This window comes from Grammomys surdaster, unplaced genomic scaffold (genome assembly GCF_004785775.1).
Source record: "Grammomys surdaster isolate TR1022 unplaced genomic scaffold, NIH_TR_1.0 143, whole genome shotgun sequence".
Classification (NCBI taxonomy): domain Eukaryota; kingdom Metazoa; phylum Chordata; class Mammalia; order Rodentia; family Muridae; genus Grammomys; species Grammomys surdaster.
This window is the reverse complement of record NW_021604601.1, coordinates 8,468,004-8,494,155: the sequence shown is the minus strand read 5'-3', so window position 1 is coordinate 8,494,155 and position 26,152 is coordinate 8,468,004. Positions and strand designations below refer to the sequence as shown.

Below are 26,152 nucleotides of genomic sequence, written 5' to 3'. Positions count from 1 at the left end.
GATGACCAGAGGCTGTAGGATCATCTCGTGTTTGTCTGACATCGGTCCTGGGATCCATCAACCTCATTTAGAAGTCCTGGTTCTTGTTCCTGGAGGACAGTGCTCTAAGATTTAGCCATGGGTGTCAGGTTGGCTCACTGTTACTGGTATACTAATGCCTCTAGCTCTTCCAGTGGACAGAGGCATATCCTAACCCACAGATTACATGAACTTATATGCTGATATTTGTATGTATAAAGATGAGTTTACATAAGTATCTCCAATTCCAGTCCCAAGCTAGAGCACACGTAAAGCTTCTTACTTATAACTTCTCCAACAGTAACAAATCCAAATTTGTATCTAAACCAATTAACTTATTTTATATTATACACAATACAAAACAATTTATTAGTGTTGCTATTCCATTTTAGGTGCTCGCTATAGCATTTTGGCAGCACTTCTTGAGGCTTTCAGGGATGCTTCTGTAGTTTAAAGAGTGAAAGTTAAAAATGCGCACACAGCCACCCTCTCCTACTCACTGTGCCTGTACATACCAGTTATAGGGAATGTGGCACCATCTTACCATCACCCGCACTGGGGAATAACTTTACTTTTTCATACTTGTTCTTATGCCTTTAAATGACTTTTCTTGTTTAACTTGTATGGCTGCTATCTTTGGTACATTATTGGTATTAACGGATGTAGTTATCCTTGCTTCATTTGTATCCTACATAGAAATGCCTTGGGAGGTGATCCACGACACAACCACACCTAGGATCTACACACCCCAGCGTGATCCACAACACAACCACACCCAGGATCTACACACCCCAGCGTGATCCACGACACAACCACACCCAGGATCTACACACCCCAGCGTGATCCACGACACAACCACACCCAGGTTCTACACACTTCAGCAAGTTGACAATGCTATTTCCATCTTTGTTTTAAAATCATGACTAAGGATTAGATATTCTGTTAAAGATTATGTCCACTTACATTTATTTTTATCGTCTATAATATTAATAGAAGTGTTACTACTGAATCATCTTAGACTTTCTGGGATACATGCCACTTGGTTATGGTGTCTTAATACTTTTTTTAACATACAACTAGATTCCGGGCCATGCTTCCTTATAAATCTATATTAACTAGGTTTTGAGGGTGATTTTTCTAATTAAAAATAGGTAAAAATTGGACCAAGTCAGCCATTATAAGTATTTTTTAGTAGAATGAACAAGACGTTACAACTTTATACAGAATGCAGAGCAAACTGGCTAATCTGTATACTTTGCCAAATTGGTACACATCTAATAAGCGTACTTCCTAAGTGGCTGTGACGTCACTATGACTCCCTTAGATCTTATGGAAACCCACCTCCAGGCATGCCCGAGATGGGTTTTCTAAATCGGAGGAAGAGCCATCCTAGGTGGGTGGCACTGTTCAGGGGCTGACCCCAGGGCTGGGTAGGAAGGAGATGGAGAGATGAGCCAAGCATTCACCTCTCTGCTTCCCGGCTCTGGACGAGGTATGAGCAGCCACTCCTGGTCCTGCCACTGTGTCTCCCCACCCAGGACAGAGCACCCCCAGACTGTGGGCCGGTGCAATGCTTTTGTGAACTGTTTTGTCCCAGCAGTAAGAAAAGCAACTAATACAGAGCTCAGCGTGTGTGACAGCAAGGGGTGGGGCGGCTGGTCCTGACGCTCCAGAGCTGCACACTTCCCACGGACGGACACCGGGATTAGCACTCATGTTTTCCTTCTGTGTTACTGTATGACACGTCTCATTACAGTGAAAGTCCCATAAGAACAGGGACCTCTGTGCTTCACTCTCTGCTATATCTCTAGAACCAGACATATTCAGAAAGCATTCAATATATATTTGTTGACAAATGAACAAATGACTGCTTATTCCAGAAAGCAAACTCAGATTACCAGCTAATTAGACTTTTTATGAGTTAACAGTAATCATGTAATTTTATCTTGTTATTCTAAATCAGAATTAGACAACCTCTTTCTTTTTTTTTTTAATAAACTGGCAGATAGTAAATATTTTAGGTTTTGAGACCATATGTTCTCTGCCACAACTACTTAACTCAGTGATTGTGTGTAGTTTAAAAGCAGCCACTGATGATACATGAAATGGTAAAAATAGAATTTTATTTATGACACTGTGTAATGCCCTGGAATCATCCCGCAGGCACTGGCCCCTTATAAACAATTCTACAGTAAGAAAACATGTAGGAAAGCTGTTCTCAAAGGCCAGGAAACAGAAAGCAGTATTTAGCGAGAGCAGCAGCAACAGGCAACCTGATACACGCTCCCATGTTCAACACCAAGGCTGGAGTATGCCACGGGGCTGGAACAAGGACACACGCTCTCAGTCTCCAGAGGTCCTGAGACTCACAAGGCCCCAAGGCCCCTCCGCACAGTTACAGAAGCAGAAAGGATTCCAGGGCGAGTGTGTGTGTGTGTGTGTGTGTGTGTGTGTGTGAGTCACCTGTAGGTTGACTTATATGCTCCCAAGTAAACTTAATAAGCTTCCTAGCTCACACTAAGCTATACTTGGCCGCCATGTTTCTTTCATCTGTTGTTGGTTGCCTCTCTCATTAACTGACACTTGCTTTTTTTTTTTTTTTCTTTCTTTCCCCTTTCAGGAGAACTCGCACAATAACTTGGATTTAGACCTCTAAAAGCCAGGCTTGGGGCAGACTCACTACCATCTTCAGCAATTATAGCATGTGAATGTCTAAGAGCTAAATTATTTCCCTGGCTCTTAGAACAAACGAAATAGAAAATAAAAAGCTATATGGATGAGCTATGATTGCGCAGACTATACTGACAGTGTTGTTGGAAGGACAGAAGAGAAACACAGAGGGCAAGGTGGCACTGTTGATAAAACTTACCCGGGCTCCAGCCTTCCTCTATTACTATAGCAGATAATAAGAACAAGAACTGAATTACAGCACCTCTAGAAGACTAGCTATCCAGCCCCCTTTAAGTGTTTTGTGTGTGTGTGTGTGTGTGTGTGTGTGGTGTGTGTATGTCAGAGTGTGAGTGTGTATGTGTGAATGAACATATGAGTATGTGTGAGCATATGTGTCAGAGTATGAGTGTGTATGAGAGTGAATTTATGTGAGCGTCTGTGTATGTGTAACAGTGAATGTGTGTGTGTGTACTTACCACCACCCCCACGCCATGACTTATGTATGGAAGTCAGAGGACAACTTGTAGGGTTGGCTGTCTGCTTCTAGTGTGCAGGCCCCAACGATCAACTCGGACAGTCAGCCTTGGCAGCAGCTGCCTTTCCCCTGAGCGGCCTCACCAGCCCAGGGATCTGTTCACAGAATTCAAGTTGTTGTCATTAAGCAGCTTATGGTCATTGAGGTAAGAAGCCCACAAAACTGCCCAGGGATTGTGATTTGCATATCCTTCGGATTTGCTGAAAAAGCAATCTTCTTGATTCCTAGTAGAATATCATTAAGAGTAGTAGGGGTTTGTTATGTGGGTGTTTTGTTTAAATGTTTAGACATTCAAACCTAACTACTCCAAGTTTATCTTAGACCTTACAAACCTTTCTCTGGACGCTGCCCGCCCTCCCTCCCTCCTCCTTCCCTCCCTCCCTCCCTCCCTCCCTCCGTGTGTATTTGCACATACACTTGCTCCAGCCTTCGTGGACTGGCTCTCTTCTGCCACTCAGGTCCAGGATCAGACTGAGGTCATGAGGCCTGGCAGAAGCCTTACCTGCTGAGCTAGCTACTTTTCCCTTCTGCATTTTCTTTTGCCCAAAGTCATGTAACAGGAACACAGTAGAGGGAAAAATGGATTTCTTGAATAAAACTGCCATTAGCATCCATTCTTCAGCCTCCCCTACTTTCCATACTGACTGCTTAGAGCAGACTTCCAAAACTTGAAAACTAAGTCTATCAAGGGTCTGCTGACTCTCAGACATATAACAGTGAGAGAGAGAAGAGCTGGTGGGTCATGTGCAGCAGCAAGTGTGCTACACGCTCACCCCAAGAACCCAGCTGCCTGCCAGAGACCCAGGAATACCATGGTTTGATTTGTTGTGTTGGTTTTCTCAATTTAAAAAACTCATTATATTAATACACTATTACTCAGCTGGCCTTCTAGATTCAAAACAGAGTATTTCTTATTCCCACCTTTTAAAGGTCACATTTTTTCCATCCATCCATCCATCCATCCATCCATCCATCCATCCATCCATCCATCCTGTGTGCCAGGGTGTCAGAGGACAACATGCAGGAGTCAGTTCTGTGCCTACATCATGTAGATCAGGTGGACTGACCCCGGGTCAGTAGGCTTGGCAGCAAAGCACCTTCACCTACAGAGCTATCCTTGTAGCCTTTTAACTTGTTAATTAAAGCATACTTCATCTGCAACATGAAGTCAGTTTAACAGATAGTCATCTGATGCCCACAAGAACATTGCAGTGTAGACAGTTTCCTACAAAGATTTTGAGGCATAGAAACTCAAAGGTCTTGCAAGGTGTAAGGTGAACACAATCTGAGACTAGAAGGCCAAGCACAGGCTGTGAGCTTTACTGCTTAGGTCAGATAGTGTCTGAGAACATTTTCCTACAGTAGGTCATCAGCACTGAACTATCTCCTGTAGTCTGCACTAGGTGACTGGGGCTGTAGGACAGGTACAGCCTCTGTGCCTACTGAGCCCAAGTTTCAGTGCAGCTCTCTGACTGCAGACCAGGAGAAGCAGTGTAGCTCACCATGGCAGAGCACTGAGCATGCCAGCTCAGTCCCTCCGCTCTTTCCTCTTGCCAAGTGATGAAAAAATAAAAACTGTCCGGAAAGCAAAAGTAGCCACTGAAGAAAAGGCAACCATGGAGGCAGGGCTATTGGCTTCCTTAGTTCACACCCAGGGTGATGACTTCACCAGGAGGTGGGTGGATGGGACAAGAGGGCAAAGCAGGGGCCATGTCTATCTTGGGGAGTCTGTCTGGGTGTTGAGCAATGCATCCAACTGAGGAAACTCTACCACGCTGAGCCTGTGGTGGCAGTCTATCAGAATACATCCTTTTTAACAGCTTTCAGGCCTGGGTATGACTCAAAGGTCTGCATGAGAAAAAGTGCACTGGTGGCAGCAGTGGAGACCATGTGTTTGGTCATAATGCTGCTCTCTCTCCCTGGATGACAGCATTCTGATGTAGACATTAAGAAGTGGTAGGTTCTGAATCTGACTCACACATGACCCCAGACATGAAACATAGAAGTGTACCACTCGCTAAATCTGCTCATATCCCTGCTCTGATGTGAGATAGGGCAGGGGGTGAGGGGAGCAAACAGAGCAGGCAGTTTATATTTCTCTCACCAAGACAAATTAATAGAAACAAAACCTAATTTTCCCCTTCTCTTACCCATTCTTATTCCTCTTCAATATTTTTCCTCTTCCTAAGATTCCTTTCTTTTTGTTTGAGAAGCTTAATATTTGGCTGCCTTGTGAAGAAACGGGTATCGTGACAGATGAAAGACTTGTATTCATCGTGTAATTCAGAATAAGGGGGGAAAATCAACTGCTGTGCATTTAAGATTCCAACAACCTTGCAATTTTGTATAGTCGTTTCCCCCACCCGTTCTTTTGAAGAAATCTGCCTTTATTCTGCTAATAACTAGCCACCCGTTGCAGCAGCATGGATCCGATTAGCAGTTCTTATGATACAAAGGGGACAAGGGAAAAAAAAAGCTGTGAATGGGGTTGCCAATTTGTCCACCTGGATCCCCAGGAGAAAGATTAGTTGAGTGCCTGCCTGCTCCTCTCTCCATCGGCACTCTCCTGCAGGATGAAGGCAGGGCTGTGAGAGACCTCTTCCTCGTCACACCCTCAGTCTGGGTTCCAACACACTGTGACAACTCTACTCGTAAACATGAGCAGCTATGAACATGCCGTGGAGGAGGGAGGGGCTTGCCTTCTGAGGTTCAGCTCAAAGCCCATGCACCATAAGAGAATGTGTGGGGGCCTGCAGGCACAAGAGGCCATGCTTTAACACAATGTCCAGTCAACTGGCATGGTGACACTACTCCTGGATGTGACAGGTGGGCAGGAAAAGCTGTACTGTTTAGGAGCACTAGAATTTCAGCATGGAAACCAACATTAAAAGAATGGTATCTGGGTGGACAAGATGGCACTTGTCATGTGAACCTGGTGGCCCGAGTGGGTTCAGCAGGAAGGGACTTCACAAGTTATCCTCTGACCCCCAGGCATGTGCTATACATGTCCTCTACATGCATACACATAATTATTATTAAAAACCAATTTCTATTCTACTAAATATAGAATTAATGTCTGTTAAACATTTGATTAATCAATTTATGTGTAGAATTAACCTGGTTTCTGAAAGTTTTAAAAATTTATTGCATTTGAAACTTCACTAGCAGTTTATTCTTGTGATCAAACTTAAAACTTCTACACCTTTGACTTTAAACTATATTGACGGATTAACAGGCAGATTCTGTGGTGAGTGTGCATGTGTATGTGTGCACATGCAGACCAGGGACTGACTGGGTCTTCTCCCACACTATTATTGTAGACAGGGTCTCTCACTCAAGTCTCTCATTCACACTGACTGGGCTAAGTTGCCTGGCCAGCCAGCTCCAGGGCTCCACTCCACTAGTCTCTGCCTCCTCAGCAGGAATCACAGATGTGTGCCACCAAATTTGGGTTGTGACATGGATGCTATGGATACAAACTTAGGTCTTCATGTTTATGGGATACTGGAATGACTAGGCTATTTCTTTTGTTTTGAGCAGGGTCTCATGTAGTCCAGGCTAGCCTTCAACTTCTTCACATGGAGCTGAGGCTTAATCCCCAGGGCTGGGTCTTCAAGCGAGTGCTCTCATGCCTTACTTGTATATTGCTAGAGAATCAACCTACCTCATTCCTCCCAGGAAGACACTGGACTAACCTGTACTCCCAGCTCAGAACTACTTTTAAAAGAAAAAGCTGAAGCACTGCACTACTTTGGGAAATTCAACAGCAAGGCTGGAATCTCTAAGACCTGTGGGGTCTACCTAACACCCCACTACTTACATGTAAACGTAACTGACATGTGAGTGACGTGCCTGAGCTCTCCATTCAGTGTCACATCTGAGCAGTGCTTCAATCAATGGCTTCTGAAGAGAAGGAAGGATACACAGTGAAACCTAGGGCAGAGGGCAGCTGAACCCTGAACCAGTGCAGTCCAGTGATGGGCAGTCTGTGGGGGTTGCTGGCTAATACAGCTGGGGGTGGAACAGGGGTTATGCTCTTGGGCACTCAGCTCTTCTGAGTTGTGTCCTGGTTACCTGGACCCTCTGATATGAGGGACAACTGGAGGTGAACAACAAACACCAACAGGACACAGAGAGGAGGAGACACCTTCTGAGCCACAGTTTCATGCACACACCAGGCTTACTTTAGATTTTAGCCAGGTATTTATCAAGCATAGTCCTGAAATATCTCGTCTTTTCCAAATATCCAGAGCGTATTACTTACCTGTTGTTGAACAGGGATTTAGTCACCAGCTATTAGTTCACTACAAACACTAATGCATCTCTGTGAACATCAGAATCAGGCAAAGGCCGTCAGACTCGAAGGCGTGGCTTATACCTACAAGTTGAGAACTAGGGTTTCAGGGGCTGTTCTTAAACAGGAAGAAAACAGGATGATCTATCTTCTGAGTCTCTTTGAGGAGGGGAGAGAACGGTCAGTGAGAGACAGCCCACCAAGACATAGGTACAGGAGGAAAGTTAGCCCTGGAATAACCTCAGACTTGTCTTGGACTCCTTTTTTCTTTTTTCCTCCTTTCATAACTGGCATGCTTACATTTAGTCAACATCTACTGAGCGCCCTCTCCTGGCCAGGCATGGTTCTCCACCCAGGATGGAAAGGGCGCCTGCACTTCAGGACAAGAAAGGGACTCAGTTGGATCTGAGGGACGGGATGGATACTACCAGATACTGGAGTAAGCACAGTGTAGTTTAATTCAGCTCTATGGGCAAAGGGCTTGCCCAGAGTCATAGTACTACAGAAATGAAAATCTGTTCCATGACTCTCTCTAAGGGAGAAAACAGAGGAGGGGAGAAGACAGCCATACACTGAGGACTGAGGTGCAGCTCTCTACACGCATTTTTGCCTTAAAAAAATTAAAGGAACTTAAATGTCATAATCCTGTGTGTGTGTGTGTGTGTGTGTGTGTGTGTGTGTGTGAGAGAGAGAGAGAGAGAGGGAGGGAGGGAGAGGGAAAAAGGGAAGGAGGAAGGGAGCGAGAGAGGGAGGGAGAGAGAGAACTGTGAAGATGGGGACTCAAGTTCTAGTGAATTCAGGCCCGAGATTATAACTTGTCTTGTATTTCTTGGCACTGTGGAAGTACTACCAACAGTTCATAACCTAGCTCTAGAAAGGTCAGGAAAAACAAACAAACAAACAAACAAACAAACAAAAAACTGTCAAATAAAAAATTGCCTGAAGTGGTTCTTTATCCTAAGTTTCTCAGTGACTAATAGCTGAGCAACAATCACCTAGACACAAGCAATGGAGATCTCATGAGGGACCAGTGACAGCAACACGCCCGGGGCTGACGGGAGACTGGGTAGCTTTCTGAATAGGGGAGTGAGGACCAGCGACCAACCGGGTGCTTGCACAGCCCCTGGGGATGTTCAGAGGGCCAGATACCTCTCCTTTCACCTCAAAGCCCACAGCTCTTGCTTACAGTTTGCACTAAAATATAGCCCCTGTATCCAGACTCTAACACCTAACTTTCTGTTAAACCAAACCTCTGGCAGAATGGTTAGGAAGAACTACTAACCAGGGTCACAGGAAACAGGGTCAACCCAAATACTTGCCTTCCACCTCTGTACCCCTTCCTCCTCTACTGTGTAGACACTGTTCTCTAATCTCTTCACCCCCCAATCTCCTCCTCCACATTCCCACTGTGTGCTCACTGTGACAACCCTTCCTGAGGCTCCTGCCATGGCCTGCGGGCCCTGATGCTGCCCTTACCCCTTATCAAGTAGCCAGAACGCTCCCTTAGAGCCTCAACTGGCCCATGACATTCCTACCCATTCACCTTCTACTGGTCTCCCACCTCACTTCAAGCCACACTTCCTAATCTTACACTGTCCCAGACAACAGTATGCTTTGGGGGATGGACTCTAAAAACTCCAGTAGATGTTTTAGACTGCAGAGAACCTTATATATCAACTATATTTTTTCATGTACATAAATGTCTCTGACAGTGTTTTCTATTTATTAGGCATAGTAAGAGATCAATAATAAAAATGTAGCAAAATAATTATAATGTGCCTGCTTTATTGACTGAGGCAGGGCCTGTCAATCAAACGCTATAGCTAGCTCTCTCTGAGGAGCCCTGTATCTGGGGTCTGGGGATCTGAACTCCAGTCAGAATAGATAACCACTGAGATGTTACCCAGACCAAGAGAGCACTTATTTATGAACTTCATGTTCCCCCATACTCTGTGAGAACACAGACCTCCATGTGCAGGCCCAGTGCATGTCCCCATGTTCCTACAAACATGTCCACAGACTACTTTGTGGAAGAATGAGGCAAGCAGGTGATAAAGCCAGGAAGGGAGGAGTGGGCATTTGGACTGGTTAGCCTGTCACAGGATATACCTGATGCAGCAGCATCTGAAGTGCAACAGAAGCCCCATGCAGCACTGCACTGGAATCCTCCCCAAGGTCACATCCTGGCATTCTGTGATGTGCATTTAAAGCAGTTTGCAAGTACAAACCCTGGTGTCACTTTCTGTTTGGAAGGGAGAATGTCAACACTAACAATCCCCGGTTATACCATTTACAAACATGCAGATGTGGATTATTAAAGATTAATGCCGTTCAGGATTGGTGTCGGCATTCCGTTTGTCTCGTGCCGAAATCAATTCTGCTCTTCATTAGTCACTGACAGCCCACATCATCCCGTTGTGGAAGAGGAATCAAAGGTGCATGTGTGTGAAGGAGAGTAACTGATGAAACTGATTAGTACCAGACTTAACGGCTCTAATCAATCAACACATCACAGTACTCAGCTTCAGCCTAGCGGGAGACAGGGGGTAGAAAGAACACTCCTTCCTTCCTTCCGTATCAATGACTCGCTCCACTTTAGAACACGCATACGGAAGAGTTTAAGAACACATCAGTTCTAGACACTATTCATTTAGCCTCCATTTCCCACAATGTAGCAAGATGGATTCTGACACTTTCTTCTTCTAGGCTTCAATTAGCTCAGAAAAGCTCTGCACCCGTCTTGAGTCCTCAGAACAGCAGGCCAATGTCAACCACTTTCCCACAGAGGCAGGATGCTGCTGTGTGCACGTCTGCAGCGGTGACAGTCCACTAGCTCCTGAAATGAACAAGCTGTGTGACTCTAATGTCAGCAGACAATTGCAGTGAAGAAGGACACACAGACACAGGCACAGACCAGACAAGGGGGAGGAGGGTGACGGAGCATGAGGGTGACAGGAGCTTAGAGAGGAGATCAGAAGAGGGGAAAGGTCAGGTGGACATGAGCAGAAGCTCCGGGTGCTCTCCTGGTCTCTGAATATGGAGGAAGAGGAAGAAAAAAAAAAGCTTAATTTCAAATGTGTTAGAGGAACAGAAGACTTGTTCCTTGGGAAAATAGACGCCACATTCATCTCCCAACCAGGTGAACGTCAGACCAGGTCTAGAGAACTCTTTCACACTGGGGTGACCTTGGGATGAGGTGTTGCAGGCCGCTAAGGAGAGGCTGAACAACAGCCTTTCCCTCGCCAAGCTCTTTAGAGCTGCACACTGGCTCTCAGAACCAGAAGCGGTGTCGGCCTCCCTCGCTGCTGCTTGGCATCATTTGGAAAGGATGAGAAATCATTGCTTTGTTTAACACACAAATATTTTACATTGTAAGGGGATAAAATGCTGGCTAAGTTCTCTCAGTCTGTAGAAATGCTGAGTCGATGTTTTCTGTGCAACCGCAGATTAGAAACACGGATCTATCAACGGCACTTTGTGTTTAATTGTTTTCTTTTGCTTGCTCAGTTTGCCAATAAGCAGCATGCATTCCCCTTGGAACAAGCTGTCACAGAATTTCTACCTCCAGAGAAGCCAGAACGGAACACGTGATAGATGTTGGGATGTGAGCTCAGCAGGTAGGAGGTTAGTACCGACACGCAAACCGGTTGTTGTCCCCGCAGTACCATGCGTAGCCTGCTACTTGCAACGCTGAGAGAAAACTGGCCGGGAAATGTTTACACACAGAAACAAACCTGTAATTTACCCTGAGTTTTATTAAGGATAAATTAAACCACAGAAAATATATTTACTAGGATGGGCTTGGGTTGAGGCAGAACGGATTAAACAAGAGAGAGACCCGGTTTGCACCCTCTGTGGTTCATGTTACAGACACTAATCTTGACAAACAACGTCAGGAACCTTTGTCGTTTTCTCTCGCTAGTGCCCTTCCTGCTCACTCTGGCCCACGACCAGCTCCTTGCTGCCATTCGTCTCTCTCTTCCCCCTGTTAGTATCCTTTCTGAATCTGCTGTGTGAATGTCAAATTAAGAAAATTGTCTTTTGACCAGAATATTTTGTTTTTATCTGCAGCTCTGGAAGCCCTCTTGGAAGTCATTTAGTATCTTGCTGAGGAGGGGCTGGAGCTGTTTAAATATCACAGAACGTGCAATTGTTGTCTGAGAGCAAGTCAGATGAGCAATTCATTCTGGAGGAGCTGAAATGACAGAGCTCTGGAATGAGGCTGAACTCTAAAGAACTACAGTTCACAGAGCACAGGCCATCATCTCTGGCAAGCTTTCACAAAGCACAGAAACTACAGGCCTTTGCCAGGCAGGGGCATGTCACCTCCTTGGAAGAGGACACGTGTGCAGGAGCTGTGTGTGTGTGTGTGTGTGTGTGTGTGAGAGAGAGAGAGAGAGAGAGAGAGAGAGAGAGAGAAGAGAGAGAGAGAGAGAAAGGGGGGAGGGAGAGAGCAATCAATCTGCAGAGGGAAGCAGGACAGCTCTTAAGGAATGAATCACAGGCTTCCCCTCCTCACCAGGCTCTTCTTCCAAGCTCTCTGGACTCTTGACCTACCTAACAAAGCCCTCATTCTCATTTGGTCAGCAGTGGGTTAAGGGGAAGATGGGTGAGCGAGCCATCTCTATCAGCAAAGCACACAGCAATGCTTACACAACCTAAAAACAAACAACACAAAGAAAACAAAAACAGGAGAGGAGGAATTTTGCCTTTGTATTTAATACAATTCTGTTTTGCTCTTATAGGTAGGAAAATCTACCTTGGATTAATCTTCCTATAATAAAAACCAATACCACACAGGAATGGCCAGAAAGCCATGTCTCTGTGGTGAGGCACTCACGTGAATATTATGTGTATTATTTGTCCTAACCTCTCAATGGCTATCTACAGTCAGATGAGAGTGACTCAGTTCCACACACAGCAGCCCAGAGGCAAAGGGTCAAAAACGGCCGTGAGCAGGGCCCTGAAGTTCATGCCCTTATATGTTCATTAACAAAACCAAAGAAGCTGCATGTGCAATCAAAGGAACAGACTCCATCAGGCCAGGGACAGCACCTGCCCACCACCTGGCCCACACAGCCATGCTCCTGGTCTTCAACCTTGGCTGCACACACAGCACAGGCAGGAAAAGCTGACAGAACCTTCGGTGTTACATGGAAGTTGTGCTTTGTTAGTAATCTGGGAGGCAAGGTTTGGGAGGCAAAACCAGTTAAGCCAACACACAGGATTCTCAAGGGTCCTCAGTGCACAGACTGGTGCTGACTCAGCTTGGGCAGAGCCAGGCGGTCTGATCTGGCACATGTGTGTAAATACGAAAGGCATTTTCCTTAAACCCCTGCAAGGAGCTTCGGGGCTGTGACTTAAGAAACTGTCACACTAAAACGCGACCAAAGTAGAAGACACTGACAGCAAACACTTCCACATTAACTACAACCTAACCGAAATGAAACACACATGCCCTACCCACGAGGAGGATGGACACTCTTTACTCTGGTCTTTAATGGAAGGTGAGAAATGAGGAGAAGGTAAGTGGAAAGCAGACCCAGTAACACCACCAGGAGAAGATGGCCACACAGGGCAGCCTGCACTCCTGGATTCTGTTCCAACCTCTCCCACCTCACAACAGGTGCCTGCAATGATGGGGTCTGGTAACTGCTGGGTAAGGAGGCAATCCATGTCCCTGACAGGAAACCTCCACCCACTTTTCAAGAGCACACGAAGTAAAGACACCAGGAGTGACAGGTGTGCCGGGGCCATCAGGACTCTGAGCTCATGGGGTTGGGCCTTGGCCTCCCAACACAATGGAGCAGCAGGCAGTGCCAGAGCATCAAGCATCTGAATCACCATTCAGGACGCTTTACCGGAGTGCTGACCTACATCTGAGTTGGCAATTTCATTTATCAGGGCAGAGATGGAGAAAAATGGTTATTTTTTTGCAACAAACTCTGGGCAAACAGCACCAGGAAGAAGGAGCATAGCACTTGGCTCTGCCTTGGCCCAGCTGTGGGCTACTGGGAAGGCAATACTAAAGAGCCAGTCCTCAGGCAAGGTCAGATCCAACAAGCTGCAGCCGAGGCCAAGGGCAAGCTACGGGGAGCAGGCCAGAGGCTGCACACACAGTGCCCCTGAAGCAGCGGCTTGAGAGCCATGCTCTGGGAATGACACGGACACGTGGAGGTACAGATTCAGAATCAAGTGCAGGGAGCGTGTCATGCCATCCTGCAGTGTGCAGCCAATAAAACTAAGGATGAGAAATGTGGGGTGGGGAGGGAATCTGGTTAAATTAGTCTCTGATAAGAGATATATTAGCAGCTGGGCAGTGGTGGCGCATCCCTTTAATCCCAGCACTTGGGAGGCAGAGGCAGGCGGATTTCTGAGTTCGAGGCCAGCCTGGTCTACAGAGTGAGTTCCAGGACAGCCAGGGCTACACAGAGAAACCCTGTCTCGAAAAACAAAAACAGAAACAAAAACAAAAAGAGAGAGAGAGAGAGAGAGAGACAGAGACAGAGATTAGCAAAAATCAACACCTCTGATTATTTCTAACCCATACACAAATTTAGTGTATATGGAAAAACTCATGGGTTGAATACCTTTTAGTGGCAAGTCTCACCAGACAGCCCAACTGGATTCAGTACCGTGATTCCTCTGCCTCAGCAGGCACTAGGGTTATAAACATGGACCACCACAATGGGAAGGTGACAGGTCACACTGGGTAGGTAACAGGTCATGCTTTTAAAATAAATCTCATGAGAATACTGTCATGAAAATGTAATGAACATGACATAAAATCCTATATTCAGGTGAGGTCGTGGCTCAGAGGCAGAGCCCTTGCCTAATGTGCCAAGCCTTGGGCCTGTTTCCCTAAAACCAAAAGACAAACAGACAAAATCCAAACTAAACAAAAAACCAAAGTACGTTTGAAGGTTAGGGTACATAGTTTTGTGGTAAAGCACTTGCCTAGTATTTGTAAGGCCCTGGGTTCAATCCCCGTGACGACAAATACTCCCCTACCCCACTCTAAGATGAACGCCCTTAGACGTAGCTGGGGAGTGGGGGGGGGGGTAAGACTAGGAGTCAGTGAAGTTCATGCACTGGATCACTCGCACATAGACTAGGCTAAGATGCTCAGAGTTTCCTGGCTCTTCTGTCCAAGTGAGAAAGGACCACTCCTGCCAGATTACAAGGCTGTGAGCACTGTCCCCACCATGATTCTTGTGCCAGGAGGAGCCCATTCCAGTATGTGGCAACTCTGGCAGGGGTTGGGGCCCACACCGCTCAGCTGACTAATGTTGTCTCTATCCTGGCAAATGGGAGAAAAACCCATGATCGTGAGCTACAAGCCTGTCTGCACATCAAACAGAAACTCAAGGTGCCTAGGGTCTATCTCTGAGTGCTGTCAGGATAAACGGCTATGTTTGGAGAAAACAGTGAAGAGTTGGTCTTCGGGACAGTCTTGTCTAGTTCTTACTGTTGCTCTTAACCTTCTGAATCCCAACTCTCAAGTAGACTGGCTGCTGACCCATGATTTTCATACATACATACATACATACATACATACACACAGATGTGTGTGTTTTTTTTTTTGGGGGGGGGGGGGGGGGGGGGGCCCGAGATGGGAGTGAACAGGGCTAGTTGACACTCAGAGGGGAGCTTCCCCTTCGAATCGAAATGGGGGAGAAGACTTATGTGAGGGGGTACTAGGAGGAGAGGAAGGTCTGATATTGGGTTGTAAAGTAAACAAATAAATAAGTTTAATTTTAAGAAAAGAGAAAAAAGAAAAATAAATAAATAAATAAATAAATAAATACATAGGACTCAAGATGGAGAGAAGACCCTTCATCTGTTAAAGCAGGCTCCATCTTGCCGCACCCCTGAATGCAAAGAAATCACCATTAGAAATAGTGATGGTTGATCTTGTTGTCCACTTGACACATCTAAGGCACCTAAACTGAGGATTTACCTCCATCAGATTAGACTGTGGGCACTTCTATGGGGCATTTCCTTGATGGCTAATGGAGAGCCTGGCCTACTGTGTGGGGTACGCCAGTCATCTACATGTGTCCAAAGCAAGCGTGTCCGCTGGCCGTGTTATTCTACACCCCATCCAAAACCAAGCAATGAAAATGGAAGTTTCAAGTCTCCATTTAGAGCTGGGCATTGGGCTACACAATTGTAATCTCTATACATCGAAGGCCAAGGCAGGAGAATCATTCAAAATCCAGGACAGTCTCCAGTACAGAGCAAGACTTTGTCTCAAAAACACAGCACGAAAAAAATCCCTATTTGTAATGGTAAATATATCATCAACACTTACACCACGAGTTTTAAAAAAAAAAAAAAAAAAACAATGTCTCACACCTCAGAAAACTGGATGAGGATATTAAGGCTCAGATCCACTTCAGAATGAAACCACAAGTTCTCTGTGGAACACAGCGCTCTGTGTGCTACTCCTCTCCACTGGGGTAGTGCTTCCTGGCAACCATCTACAGCACATTAGCAAAGGCCATCTGAATGCAAGCTTGCCTTGGGGAATCTGGAGGCTGGAGCACCCCAGTGCTAAGATCTGTCAGTTTCAAAGACAGCTCAGTGCAGGTTTGTTGTAACCACCAAGAAGTCAATAAATACTTTGGAAAGAAAGTAACATCGAAATGCCTTAGCTGAAACACTCAGAAACTTCAGCTCTATCTCCCAATAGATTATCACAGAATCATAAAAACATCATAGCCTTTAATTAAAAACAAAAACAAACTAACAAAGTGCAAGACAGACTAATCACGTGGAGTGGGGGCTGAGGAGACCACGATGTTGGATTAGCCCGGGCCTTTGGAGGTTTTGAGAGCTAGTATACTGTGTTCACTGACAGTGTCTCAGCTTGGATGAAATAGTACAGTATGATACATTTCTATAGAAGTATAGTAAATAAACTAGTAACATAAATGCTAAAAATATAAGAAATAAAATTCTTTGAAAAAGTGATCTGAAGCTGGCAGAGAGGGTAGTGGGAAAGAACAGGCAAGGCAGATGCCACTCACCACAGCACTCCCGCTCTGAGAGCAGGTGATGGGTCCACGGGGGCTCATTTCCTAATTATGCTGCACTCAGAGCACACTGCCTGCTTGTACATACTCTTCCATGTATAGCTAACGTTATCTATACATATTACACACTATGGGTTTTATAAAAACATAAAAGGAATAAAATGTAAAGTAGGTAAAATTATCTCCTGTGATTTTGGGGGAGAAGATGATAAATAAGAACTTTACTAGCTGTTCAGTTCTCATCTTAATAGGTAAGTGAAGTGGAATGTGCTTTCTGGCAACTGCCTGTATCTCATCAGCAAATGTTCCATTCAAACATCACTATAGTTCTGTGACGAGGGAGAGCTGCAGAGTTTGAACACTTGATAGGATAGCAGAAAGATGCACATGGCTACAGCAATCCCAGAAAGCAGACACAGATGAACACACACACACACACACACACACACACACACTGGAGATATACATGGCTAGTGAACTCAAGAGTTAGCAAGAACACAAGCTGTCAGAAACCAAAGTCTGAGCTTGTGTCAGTCAGCACAGCACTTTGGACACAATCAGTGTGTGACTGTGATCACAGATGAGCATCAACTCTAAAATGTGTCAGAAAATAACCCTCTTATTATACACATGATCGACACTTGTCAGCAACCTCATTTTCAGGACACGTATTGATGGAGGATCTTCTCTATAGGATGATTACAAGACAGGAGACAGTGAAGGGGGTTGTTTCTGGCAAATGTAACATTTGAAAACAGTTGGTCAGTCCTGGGCTGTCTCATCTAAAGTACCTGGGCATTTCTCACTCATTTGTTGACTCTTTGGAAACTGGGACACTCGTATGTTTGAGGGGGGACGACTGTAAATCCCTAACATGTGACCCCACCCATGGCCTTAGCAGAGTGACAGCTGCTGCTGCTGAGCCAGGCCCATCTTCACATGGGGTGGGACCAGTAGGGATGGCAGTACCTGGAATACTCGCGGGGGAGATCGGACCAGACCTCGATTGGCTGCTTCCCACAGGAGAGCCAACAGGAGAAGGTGACGGCCCTCCGGGGATGCTGGAGAGGTGGGGTGATGCATGTGGGGAGAACGGTGACTGAGCTGGATTGCTCTGATCCCCCTGGCTGCTCGTAGACCCGGACGCACTGACTGCTGAGCTCAGAGCTGCTTCTGTTCCCGTGGGGAGGTCATCAATGGAGCCGGACAGGTCCTGAGGAAGAAAGAGAAAGCAGGTGTTCATACACGTGGGCATGGACAGCAAGCACAGGAAACACAGTTTGAAAGCCACAGTGCTGCTCCTTCAGAGACAGTGTGAATGGGTAAAACCAAGACTCGGAGTGGTCACTTCTCACGAGACTCCAGCAAACTCACACAGAAGGCCTGGTATCACTTAAACATGAGGCACCTTGCACTCACAAAGTGACTTGAAGGCTCCCCTTCTGCCACCAGCATCCAGCTCTGAGCCTATTCAAATGCTGTATCAGGCAGCACTCTGCTTAGCAAGTTACCACTGGAACAGAATAAGAAGACTTCAATAAACTGAGCAAGTATAGGCTTGGGGAAACTGTCATAAGGAAATTCAAGCTGGGATGTTGTAATCTAATAATGCTCAAAATTATAACTGAATTTTGTGGTGATAAATTCTCCTATATCTTTAAGCAATATAAATAAAATAGTGCATTTGCATTTTAAAATATTATGAAAACCTAATCCTACTGACATCATATGGTCAGAAATGAGCTCTAATGTTATACGATATGCCCTTATGCAACAATTCTGCACGGTTAATACCACTAACCACACCCTCAGAGGAAGTTACTAGAATCTCCACTTGAAAAATCCACAGAACAGAAGTTTGGAGTAGGGCTGGAGAGATGGCTCAGTGGTTAAGAGCACTGACTGCTCTTCCAGAGGTCCTGAGTTCAAATCCCAGCAACCACATGGTGGCTCACAACCATCTGTAATGAGATCGGATGCCCTCTTCTGGTGTGTCTGAAGACAGCTACAGTGTACTCATAAGTAAAATAAATAAATCTTTAAAAAAAAAAAAAAGTTTGGAGTAATAATTGCTTAAGGTCATACTCCTCAAGAGAGAACACAGGCAACTGGAGAGAAGGCAGGCAAGATGGGAGAGAAGACACTGTAATGGATAAGGATTTTTGTGGCTGTGTGTACAGGCCTGGAAGGAGAACACCTTTACCAGATGCCCAGAAACAAGACATAGGCCTGCTGGTATGACAGCTCTCCTAGGTGGTCAGCTCAGTAAGTCTGGAAGGCAAAAGCAGAGGAAGAGCCTAAGCCGACATATAAAACACCAGGGCATGCTGCTCTGAATGGATGTGCTCCACACAGCGCTGCCCAAGCGGAACCTTGCTTACTATAATGTCTTCTGAGGGGAGAGCTTTCAAGACGGAGTCCGGAAGCTGCTCGGGGCTCAGGAGAAATTCAGTTCAGAAAGTAAGCAGCTGACAAAACCAAGACTAGACCCTAGGCCCCGGACAGTGAGCTGTAGTAGGAGCTTCCTTTCTAGGAGAATGTTATCAAAGATAAAAATCTAAACTATAGCTCATGAGGCCCATAAAACCAGGAACTTTATACATAACATCTCATGACAAGAATACCATTGGTTTAAGTAAAATCAGGAGTAATCGTTAAAGTCAAATTTCTGCTTATGAAAAGTAACATGAAGACTGAAAATATCTAACCTCTGGAAAAGGTATTGTCAAGTCTCAAATAGATGAGGTAAATTGAATCATATTTTCAGAATTCAGAGATAAAACAAACATTTTTGCTGTAGGCGCCTGGCATACATGATTGTGCACACACTCAGCGGGTAGAACTTTCTATTTAAACTTGATTACTCACTGGCTCAGTGATGGTCCCCCTTAGAGCTTATAAATTAGATTTTGCTTTTACAAAGCCAGGTAGGAATAAAGGAAGGTTATTAATCCAGTAACGTGCCACACACGACTCAGAAATGAGCCAATACACACAATTAGTACGGTTCCATTAACAAAACTCAGGCTGACATTTCCTCCATACCTGGACTTCCTGCTCAGTTCTCACTGTACTCATCCTGAGAACTGACTGGGTGTGGACCTGCGGGAAGGAACAGGCATCTTGGGCTAACCTTCTCAGTGTTTGCCTCTAAGGTATCTCCTTCCTAATCCATGTAACCAACTCAAGAACTTGCAAAATGACTTCAACCAACAACCTGTAACCTGTGGGCTCTGCCTACAAGCTCACATGGTTAAGTGCTTGAAACAAAACACAAAGCCAACGACAACAAAACAACCCTTCCCCAAATCAGTATTTGTTAACAGACTAGAAATATATGGAATTCAAATGGTGATCTCCCTGTATTTCCTTATAGCAAGACACAGCAGCCCTCAGTACTGCCTATGACAGCTGAGGCAAAGATTGAGCAACTGGGAAAGACCATGTGACTGAGGATGCTTACCATCTGACTCTTGATGCAAAGACCTAGGTACTGGTGCTAGACAGGTCTTTGGTTAACCACAAGACCTCACTGCCTGCGCTAGTTTCTGCACATCTTACTAGCGACAGTACCACAAGCCCCTGAAAGTACTGTCTTGAGATGGAGGTTTATGTTGGGAATGGGTAATCTCGGCACTGAACAAAAACACACAAAGTGAAGGGAGCTTTGCAAAACAGTTCTTTTTGCCAAAAGGATGTCCTAGAACCTAGAAGGCTAGCAAGGTCACTCATCAAAATGGCTTTTTTTAAAAAAAAAAAAAAAAAAAAACCACAATGGGGTAGTGATGGTATCTCAGTCACTCCACTGGACCAAACTCAACCTTACAATTTGATGTGACTGGCTAATCGGCCCAAAGTGAGGATGGGGCTTGTCTCACTAAACTAGCTTTGATAAGAAGAAAAAGAAACCAAACCAAACCAGCAGCAACAACAAAACATTTCCCATATGTTTGCAAGTTTTCTCTTAAAAATGCAAAAGCTACAGAAGAAAAAAATGTTCTAGGACAAGATGACTTAGAAGGTGTGGGTGCTGTGACTGAGCCTGTGACCACCTGATTTCCCAGGGTAGCCCTGTACTACAAACCTTAGAGCCCGTGCTTCCCCAACACCAACAAGTGGGGTACACTCCATCCACATGAGACTCCTTGGGAGGAAACACTTATCCGCACACCTTCACAGAAATGATAATTTGGCAAATCGCTAGACAGACATATTCTACTACAGACCAAACAGAGTTAAACAGATACAATGTAAATTCAACTTTCAATTGTAGTTAAATAATTTTATGCAAATCTTCCTTCATAAAAACTGGAATGTTACTCATAAATTTCTGTAATTCTCTGCATGACCTACAAATTTCTTCCCCATCCTCCCTTAAAATTCCACATCATTGCTGAAAGAAGCGTCGAGTATGGGTGTTAGGAGAGCTCCGTTCACGCCGTAAAGGCATCCGACACATTCCTGTTATTCAACAGGCTGATCAAGGAAGCGTCAAGAGGGAAATATAAAGACGGTGGCTTCCTCCATGTTCACATGTCATCAGAATTTCAGTGCTGACTAGACCTTGGCGCAACAGAAGAGCAATAAAAAGATATAATTTTTATATTACTGCTATCCTCTCTCGGAACTTTTATATGTAAATGACACAGAGATGCTCCCGCCCTGCAGATCCTGGCGGTCTCCGTATGTAGAGCGATCTTAAAGCACACTAATAAAGGAAGTTCAGCAGTGCTTTAAGCATTCAGCCCTGGTAACACTCCCCCAGAGGACAGTCAGTCAGCAGGGCACCAGCTCCCTTCTTTGGTAAGTACCTCAGATCTGTGAGGCCTGCACAGGCAAAGCTGCCCTGCATCTCCTCACAGCCGAGGCACCTTCAAGCTACACTGCTTCCATTCATCTTGCTGGAGGGCTGGCAGGTCAGGGGCTGCAGCGAGGCTCTGTGGGGGTTGAGTTCCTGCCTCACAGCATCCCTTACGGCTGGCCTCTCTTTCCCAGTGGATAGAGGCCAAAGTTACTGCTCACCTTCATGACTGGATGTACTGAGATTCTGCTACCACACTGGGTTTTCTCTGTTTAATGCCACTCAAAATATTGAATATTTTTCAACACAACACAATTGATATGAGCTCACTACCAAGGGTCCATTTAGTTTTAAAAGTCCCCATGTAAAACATCTCAAAAACCTGCAGTATTTCTTTTTTTTAATTTTAATACCATTTCAGGGCAAGGTCTCTACAATTTACCACTGCCACCTCACACCCCTCACTGTCCTGAGGAAAATTTCAGTCTAACCTAAGTGACTGGACAATGAATGAAATGCAACACGAATGAGATAGAGCAACAGGAATCTTATCTGACTTGTCTATGAATTAATACAGCTCAACAATAAACTGATTTCTTACGTGGATGCAGTAAGAGTCAGAGAAGGAAAGCACATGGCAAAGTCTATGAAGATGGTGTGCAGGAATCACTTTAAAAGCGCTATCCGCAAACACTACGTACAAGCTTTCTCAAGTCTATACATTGCATGAACCTTCCTGAAAATACTCATGTTAATTATTTATGAGTCACTACATCAAAATTTCTTTGGCTTTGATGGCATGGTGTTCAATTTAGCACATGTTAGCCCAGGATAAGTTCAGTCAACACTGGAGACATGATACTGATTTAGAGAACTGGGAATAAGCTAGCATATTGTACTCCCTAGCTTAATTAAATAAGTGGGTTTTCAAAAAGCAAATGAACTTCCAAATACACCAAGCCACAGCTCTCAGTACAATTAGCTGCTGGTGGAGAGATGCCCTGATGGTGAGCTGCCCCACACGGCACACATTTGGGCAGCTGCTTAAGCGTGCCACATGAGGACGTGGGATAAACAGAGGTAGGAACAGAGAAGATATTTCAATCAGTGCAACAGGCACAGGCCTCATTTCAGGGTTTTAATAGGACAAAGCTAATGATCTCTCACTGTGACTTCCCGGGGGGCTTAAGGCACTGGTTAACATGCCAGTTTATAACTCTTCAAAACTCTCAGTGATCTTCAGCAGCAGGAAGACCTTGCTCCCTGCCCCACACAGGAACAAAGAAACACATGTACACACATCACATACACACATAGAAACAGAGAAGCACGCACGCGCACACACACAGACAGAAACAAAGAAACACACAAATACACACCCCACACACGCATGTGCACACGCACACACACACACACACACACACACACACACACACACACACACACACAGGCAGACCCATGCATATACACATCTCTTCAACTAGACCCTAACTTTAAGGACACCGACTTTTATGGTAAGCATGGGACAGAGACAGGATGGACTCCAATGTTCAAGAGCAAATGAAAATGAACTTGTAAACAGTGCAGTGGTAACACTACACAACGGAGCCCAGCACATGCAAACAGTTCTAACTACCGCAAAAGCTCTCCTGAAAACTACTGACCCAGCTGTTACATTTTATGAATGAATTCTCAGCCTGACTACCAAGCAGTGCCTCAGGGGGGTCAAAGATCTAGCCTCATTAACTTCTTAGCCTACTTGAAAAGTACCATAAAGTAACTTCACACCTTCCCTGCTTATTCTGGTACTATAACTTCAAGCATTTGATACAAATGTACCTTGGAGTTGATCTTTAAGTTGAGCCAGTAATTGGCACACAAAGTAAAGTGCTCAGTGACTTAGATTCCCATGACTTCCCAGGTTCTCAGCACAAACCCACACTGCAAGCAGCCAACCCAGGCTCCCCCTGCTCATTCGTCTAGGTTTTTGGAAGGTGAGTTTTTAAGAGCTCAGCGTTCGGTCTCAATGTGAAACATGAAAGTCAGGAAGACAGTCCACAGAGCAAATCCTTCCAAATCCTGATCGGAGGTCTGAAGACTACCCTCCTTTGAGCTTTCACACTCAAAACATTACCTCTTCACCCTATGGGACAATATATACAACACACAGCCAACTGATGCGTCAGGTTGGCCAGAGAATACTCGGCATGGATGAGAAAAGTCACAGACTCCATGGATGACAAGAACAAACCCCAAAGCCAAGGGAACTACAAGGAAAAATGTGGGTCAGACTCCACGTCATGCAGATAGCCAAGAGCCCCTCCGGGAACAACTTGCCCCCGACTCGTTTGCAGCTCTACTCAAGCAGTGATTGCATTGTGGGCAATTCTTGTTTTAAGGGGACATGTCTGGGATAATGAGCTAAGCTGACACTTTACACAAGCAGAAGTCCCTCAAAAAGAGAGATATAAAAAAGGAGGAGGGGCATCGCGCTTTGGGAAGAAACGGGGTTTGGAAGGAGGGGGATAAGGTAAGTTAATGGGGGGGATTATGATCGAAGTATATAATGTATAAAACTGTGAAAGAATAAGTAAAATTTAAGAAATCAGCACATCAATAACAGCTGGTCTTAAAGGTTTTGAAGTGAAAGCTCTGTATGTGCATATGTATGGGGGGGGGGAGAGGTAAGGGGAGGGGGAGTGGGGAGAAGGGGGAGGGAGAGATGTGTGTGATACCTGTTTGTGTGCAGTCCTGTGCAGAGGCAATCACCCGCAGAGGCCTACGGTGGCCTCAGGTGTCTCCCTCCATTACTGTTTATTTCTTGAGGCAGCATCTCTCACTCACCCTGAAGCTCGCCCATTATCTACTCAGCAAGCCCCACAAAGCCTCCTGTCTCCACAGTCCCTTGCTTTTTATTGGAGAATATGGGCCTTGAATTCAAGTTATGTTTACCCAGCAAGAACTTCACTAAGTAAGCCATCTCCCTGGTCCCAGGTGAACATTCTTAACATGAAACATGTCACCATTGCAGAGTCTGAGGGGTGGGTAACATAGGAATGAAACATGTCATGTGAAAAGTGGGCATTTCTCACTGCGTGTGCCTTTTGTGGGGTGGGAAGGTGTATGTGACAAAAATACTCCAAGTTTTGAACTCCTCCTGGGTGAGTTTCGCTCTTCCATGAATAATAACCATCTCCAGATGTGTTGGCAACACATAGGCCTTTTTACCACAGCACACAGTCTTGAATTAAAAGTCAACTTGGTAAAAGAGTTTATAACTTTGGTCGTATGAACTTTGGAATTAACCTGCATCTGGAAGTAACCTTAGCCTTTGTTAAAGTGCCTGGGAATAGCCTCGTAAATAATTTTAAGTGTTAGCAATGACTCAACCCTGCTGCCATGATTTGGCACCTGGGACATTCCAATTATTTGCTCACTGGAATAAACCACAGTGTATTGTCTGATGAGCTCATTGTTTTACCTTCCAAACAGTGCCCCCAACACGGCGGGCATCACCCTTCCCATCCTTCAATCAAGGCCTGCACCAGCACTGAAAAACTCAAACAGTGCCCCCAACACGGCGGGCACAACCCTTCCCAGCCTTCAGTCAAGGCCTGCACCAGCACTGAAAAACTACAGCTCGTGTGCATGAGTGACTGACTGCTGTTCTTTAACTACTGTGAGGAAAGAGGTGTTTTCAGTACAAAGTATAGGATAGGAAGCAACGCTGTATAATAAAATGCCAATGGCAAGGCCGGGTGCACGCGGTATACCGAAGGCTGCAGCTGGTGCAGTAGGAAGGAGACTGAAGTCAGTGTGCAAAGAGATCTTTTCAGATGTCAGTGGGCAGGTCCTGTGTGCATTTAACACTTGGACTTCCTGTCACCAACCTCCAATGGAGAGACAAACAGGTAACTTATGGTGAAAAAGCATCAAGTTCTATGGTAGAGGGGGTAAGGTTGTGGGGGTAAGGTGGTGTGTGTGTGTGCCGGGTGCAGCCCCTCCCCCCCCAAGGTTGTGCAGGAGTAAGGCAGTACATACTGTAGCAAACACAATGGCCTGTTTTCCCCAAGGGATACTTCTTGGGGACCACTGTGAGAGGCAGGCAAGTTCTAAAGGGAAGGTGAGCTTCTTGCAGGGGTAGAAAGATGGGGACCAAGGGGCAGGGAAAGTCAGGAGCAGAAAGCAGAGATCTCTGGAGTGCATGATTGTAGAGGGTGCAGCCTATGATGTGTGTGCTCACTGAGGGGTGGGGCCTGGCCCATGACGGGTGAGGCTGAGGCAGCCTGGGAGGCAGCTGGAGAAGGACTCACAGAGGCTCCGCTGTGTCCAGAGATAGAGACTTGGAATGTTAGGACTACGGAGCCGAGACAAGTCCTGCAAGTGGGGTTGTGTTTTAAAGATGTATTTATTTAATATGAGTACACTGTTGCTGTCTGTATGCACACCAGAAGAGGACATCGTATCCCATTGCAGATGATTGTGAGCCATCGTGTGGTTGCTGGGAATTGAACTCAGGACCTCTGGAAGAACAGCCAGTATTTTAAATCGCTGAGTGGTGGAGGATGAAATAGGATTCCAAGTGTGAAACTTTAAAAACTAAAGATTAAAATTTTAGTCACCATTGGAGAACAAATCTGCATTTTCTCCAAACAAACATGTTTTAATATAAAATTAAGCAAAAATGGAAAACAGTAAGACAGAGAAGCTGAAGCAGTGAGAACTTAAACAGTGTTCTCCTGGACTGCAGTGATTTCACGAGTGTACACGGCTCTACGTTACATAGCTATATGCTC

General features: G+C 45.4%; 1 protein-coding gene across 1 annotated transcript in view; it reads right to left on the bottom strand.

The window, feature by feature from the left end:
- Arid1b (AT-rich interaction domain 1B) overlaps nt 1-26,152 on the bottom strand; it is a 311,078-nt gene that overhangs the window by 82,657 nt on the left and 202,269 nt on the right. The window contains exon 4 of the mRNA XM_028764351.1: nt 17,525-17,768. Coding sequence (XP_028620184.1) covers nt 17,525-17,768 — 244 coding nt within the window. The remainder of the gene's footprint in view (nt 1-17,524; nt 17,769-26,152) is intronic.